The sequence below is a fragment of the Entamoeba histolytica genome, genomic scaffold (genome assembly GCF_000208925.1).
Source record: "Entamoeba histolytica HM-1:IMSS scf_1104750516425 genomic scaffold, whole genome shotgun sequence".
In the NCBI taxonomy this organism is placed as follows: domain Eukaryota; phylum Evosea; order Mastigamoebida; family Endamoebidae; genus Entamoeba; species Entamoeba histolytica.
This window is the reverse complement of record NW_001914883.1, coordinates 59634-63619: the sequence shown is the minus strand read 5'-3', so window position 1 is coordinate 63619 and position 3986 is coordinate 59634. Positions and strand designations below refer to the sequence as shown.

General features: G+C 20.4%; 1 protein-coding gene across 1 annotated transcript, besides 1 other annotated feature; it reads left to right on the top strand.

Moving 5' to 3' along the window:
• Positions 1-95: 95 nt before the first annotated feature.
• On the top strand, positions 96-623 carry EHI_013090 (uncharacterized protein; the record flags this gene model as incomplete). The annotated part of the gene is made up of 1 exon (XM_651237.1): positions 96-623. The coding sequence occupies one exon, from the start codon at positions 96-98 to the stop codon at positions 621-623; it is 528 nt and encodes a 175-aa protein (XP_656329.1).
• Positions 624-3696: 3073 nt separating this feature from the next.
• Positions 3697-3986: part of a repeat region that runs on past the window's edge.

Below are 3986 nucleotides of genomic sequence, written 5' to 3'. Positions count from 1 at the left end.
AAAAGAAAAATAATAAAAGAGATATAAATAACAAATGAAAACTATTTACAAACAAACTAAAAAAAGAAAAAGAACTATTTTAATAATTAAAAAAGATGATTTGGTTATTAATTACTTTCATTAAATTTTCAATTGCTTTTAATTGTTCTTCTGTTGATAAATTGACAATTCCAAGTACTACTACTTTGAATACCTCACATATCCTTTTTTTTAAAAGTTCTTCTGAACAAACCCTGTCACTTCTTGTTTGTACTCTTAGTGATACTCAAGTTCATGTTACTATCGATAATACTTGTAATGAAAATGGATTATCTAATGAATTACAAACAATTGATACTAAAACACGATGTGATGACAGTCCATTGATTCAGATTTTTGCATCTAAAGATGAAACATTTTATTTTAATATCACAGTAACAAATGAAAGTGATTACCAAATATCAATTTCTGTTTCTAATTCAAATAATGATAATCAATCAATTAAGGATTATGTAACTTATATTATTATGGGAATCCTTCTTTGTGTCCTTATTATTACTAGTTTATTTGTAGCTTTTTTAGCTGATTGTAGACATAAAAAGGAAGTATCAGAACAACATAAATCTCAAGTCGTTATGTTTTAACCAAATAGTTTTTATTTTTATTAATTTTTCCTTTTTATTATAAATTATTTGTTTTAATTTTCTCATTTGAGTTAAAACCCATAATTTTCATTTATTTTTTTTATTTGTATAATTATTCTTTATTATAATCTTTAAGTATACTTCAGTTTTTAGCCGTGCAATTGGTTTAAATTGTGAGGTTGCGTTATAAGAAGTTATAAAATAGGACAAGGGCAGTATAAGTGCTTAGGTACTTGTGTAATACTTGTCACTAATATTTTTATTTGTCATTTCTTATTCTTACTTTTCTTTCTCATCTATCATAGCCTTTTTCTTTATAGTACTTTTTCAAGACTTTTTATTGCACTAAATAATAACAGGTAACTTGTAAAGTAATAACAGAGTTATTCTTTGTTGAACATTGAATTATTATTGTTGATTTGACATTTCATAGAGTCTGTTGAGTATATTTGAGTTGGAGAGAAATATTGTTGTATGATATACATCAGATTCTTAATTATGATGTATTCAAAGTTGTTGATGATATTTAATTTAATCATTTTTTTATTTTTATAATAAATTAATATTTTCAGTATTTATAACTCAATGACTGAAGTTAGTGTTGTAGTTTATTTTCTTATCCTTCTTTTATTCAAATAAACTCTATTGTATTTATTTGGATATTCGACATCACTAACTTCATATATTGTTTGTTACTTCTTGATTATTTCAGTTCAATCTTCTTAGTCTTTATTTTTTGAAATTCAAAATTGTAGATTCAGCAAAGAATTATTCAAAGAATGAATATCAAAGATGATAAAGAGAAAGGTATAATGTAATTGAGTAAGCTATTTGAATTGATTTTCAAATTCATAAAAATGAAATGTAAATTTTACAATGTTCATGATGATGTGCTAATTATCTTTTTCAACAAGTTTATACAGATAAATCAAGAGAAATATAAATAGTGAATGACACAATACATGAAGAATTTTGAATCGAAATACAGTAATGAAATAGAAATCATCAACAATATTTCATTTTATGTTTACAAACATTTCAAATACTTTTGAAAATAAAGTATTATGTTAAATTAGCATAAACATTACAATGATTGAAGTAGAAAGTTTTTATTTGTAAAGTATTTTCAATGTGTTTTATTCTGAAATTTCTTTCACTCTAAATTATTGAATTAACAAGAAAACTGATGAGATGAAATATTTCATTCATCAACTCATACAATTCAATCAAAATAATCAACATAAACATATATTCAATTAAGTTAATATAATAATAAAATAGATACTTTGAATAGAATGAGAAAACAGACAATGAGTGTTATAAAAATAGAAAAAAATAAAACAGTCAAAGAATCTTCATATAACAACAAATAAATAAACGATGATAAACAAAGAACAAAAGTAACAAGGAAGAGAAAAATGATACAAATAACAACGGACAAATGAAGATATAGTAAACAATAAGAAGAATAAATATAAAAGAGTAAAAAAATGGATTTTTCAAAAACTGAATGAAAGATAGAAGAAGAAGAGAATGAAAATCAAGAAATTAGAAGAAAAGAGGCAGAAAACAAGAAACAAAGAATAAAAGAAGAATAAATAATAGAGAAGAAGCGAAATAAGAAGAGAAAAACGAATGAATAAGAAATACAATAGAAGAAGAAAGAGATAAAAAGAAGAGAAATACAAAAGATAGAAGAAAGGAAGATATAGAAAAGAAGCAAATGAAGAAGTGAAAAAAAGATGATGTAAGAAGTCAAATGAAAGATGAATAAACTAATGAAAATAAAGAACATAATAACAAGGAACATAAAAGAAATATATTACAAAAAATATAATGAATAACAAAACATAAAAAACAAACAAATATTTCATAACACAACAAATGGAAATAAACAAAAAGAATAAAAAAGAAACAAGGCAATAGTATAAATAAATTGAACAAGTAATAATGAAAAACAAATGAGAATAATAAGAAAACATGAAAGAAAGAAGAAATAAAATAAAACAAACGAAATAATAACAACACTGTGATAATTATAATAAATACAAAGAAATAAGTAAGAGAAATAAAATGAATAAAGAAAATAATTTTATCAAAACAATGAATTCAATTAGGCATAAAAATTAGCAAAGAAAAAATGCATCTAAATAATTTACAAAAAAGAAAAAAGATGCAAAAAAAATTTGCATCATTAGAATATTCAACTTATTATATTTTGCTCCTAAAAAATAAAAAAGAATAATAAATATAAAATCTGTAAATATTTATGCTTATATTTTATAACAAATTCTATTCATTTTGTATGAAATATTAATGAAATAAATGATTTGATTATTCATATTTATTTTTATTATTTTTATTCTTTTATTATTATCTATATATTATTATATTCTTCTTATTTTATGTTTTTTATGTTTATATTATTTAGATTTTCTTATTGTTATTCTTTTCTATTTAGTTGTAGTTGTTTATTCATCCTATTCATCTTTTATATTATTATCATTTATATCTACTTTCATTTTATATTTATACTGTTTTGTTTTATATTAATATTAAATTTATCTTTTATACTTTTTATTTATTATTATATCATTTATTATCATTTCTCCTTTTATTTATCATTTATTCTTATTATTCTTTTGTTTTATATTCTATCTATGTTATATATTCATATCATTTTCATTTATATTTTATCACTTATTATATATTATAATAACATAACACATGTGATTGATTATATAATAAACATCATAATGAAGTTATACATATAAATAATAAACATAAAAAGGAATAAAATATTTTTCAACAACAAAACAATATTAATTATTTTGCATCATTAGATTAGACACTTTTATTGAATATTTATAATTTTTACAATAAAAATACACAAATTATTTCATCATTCTTTTCTTCTTTTATCACATCTTTTGTTTTATTACTTTTTATATTCTTTATTATACTTTCTTTTTATTCTTTTTATATTATTTGTTTTTCGTTGTTTTTCTATTTTTTTCGTTGTTGTTTCTAATTGTTTCCTCTTTCTCTTTTTATTTAATTATAAAGAAATTGTTGAATAACGAGAAACATAATAAATAATATTAAAACAAATAATCAGAGCAAGATAATTTCATATCAAACAATAAATATAAATGATAGAAGAATGAGTGAAATATTTATTATCTGTATTGACAGAATTATATGAATTATTACCATATTAATTATTATCATAGCAATCACTACATTGATAATATTGTTTATTTCATTCATTTTCATTATCATAAATATTTTAACAACAATTTTAATAGAAATAAACAGTATTATCACAATAGAAATAAATGTCAAAATAAAACACATAGAAGA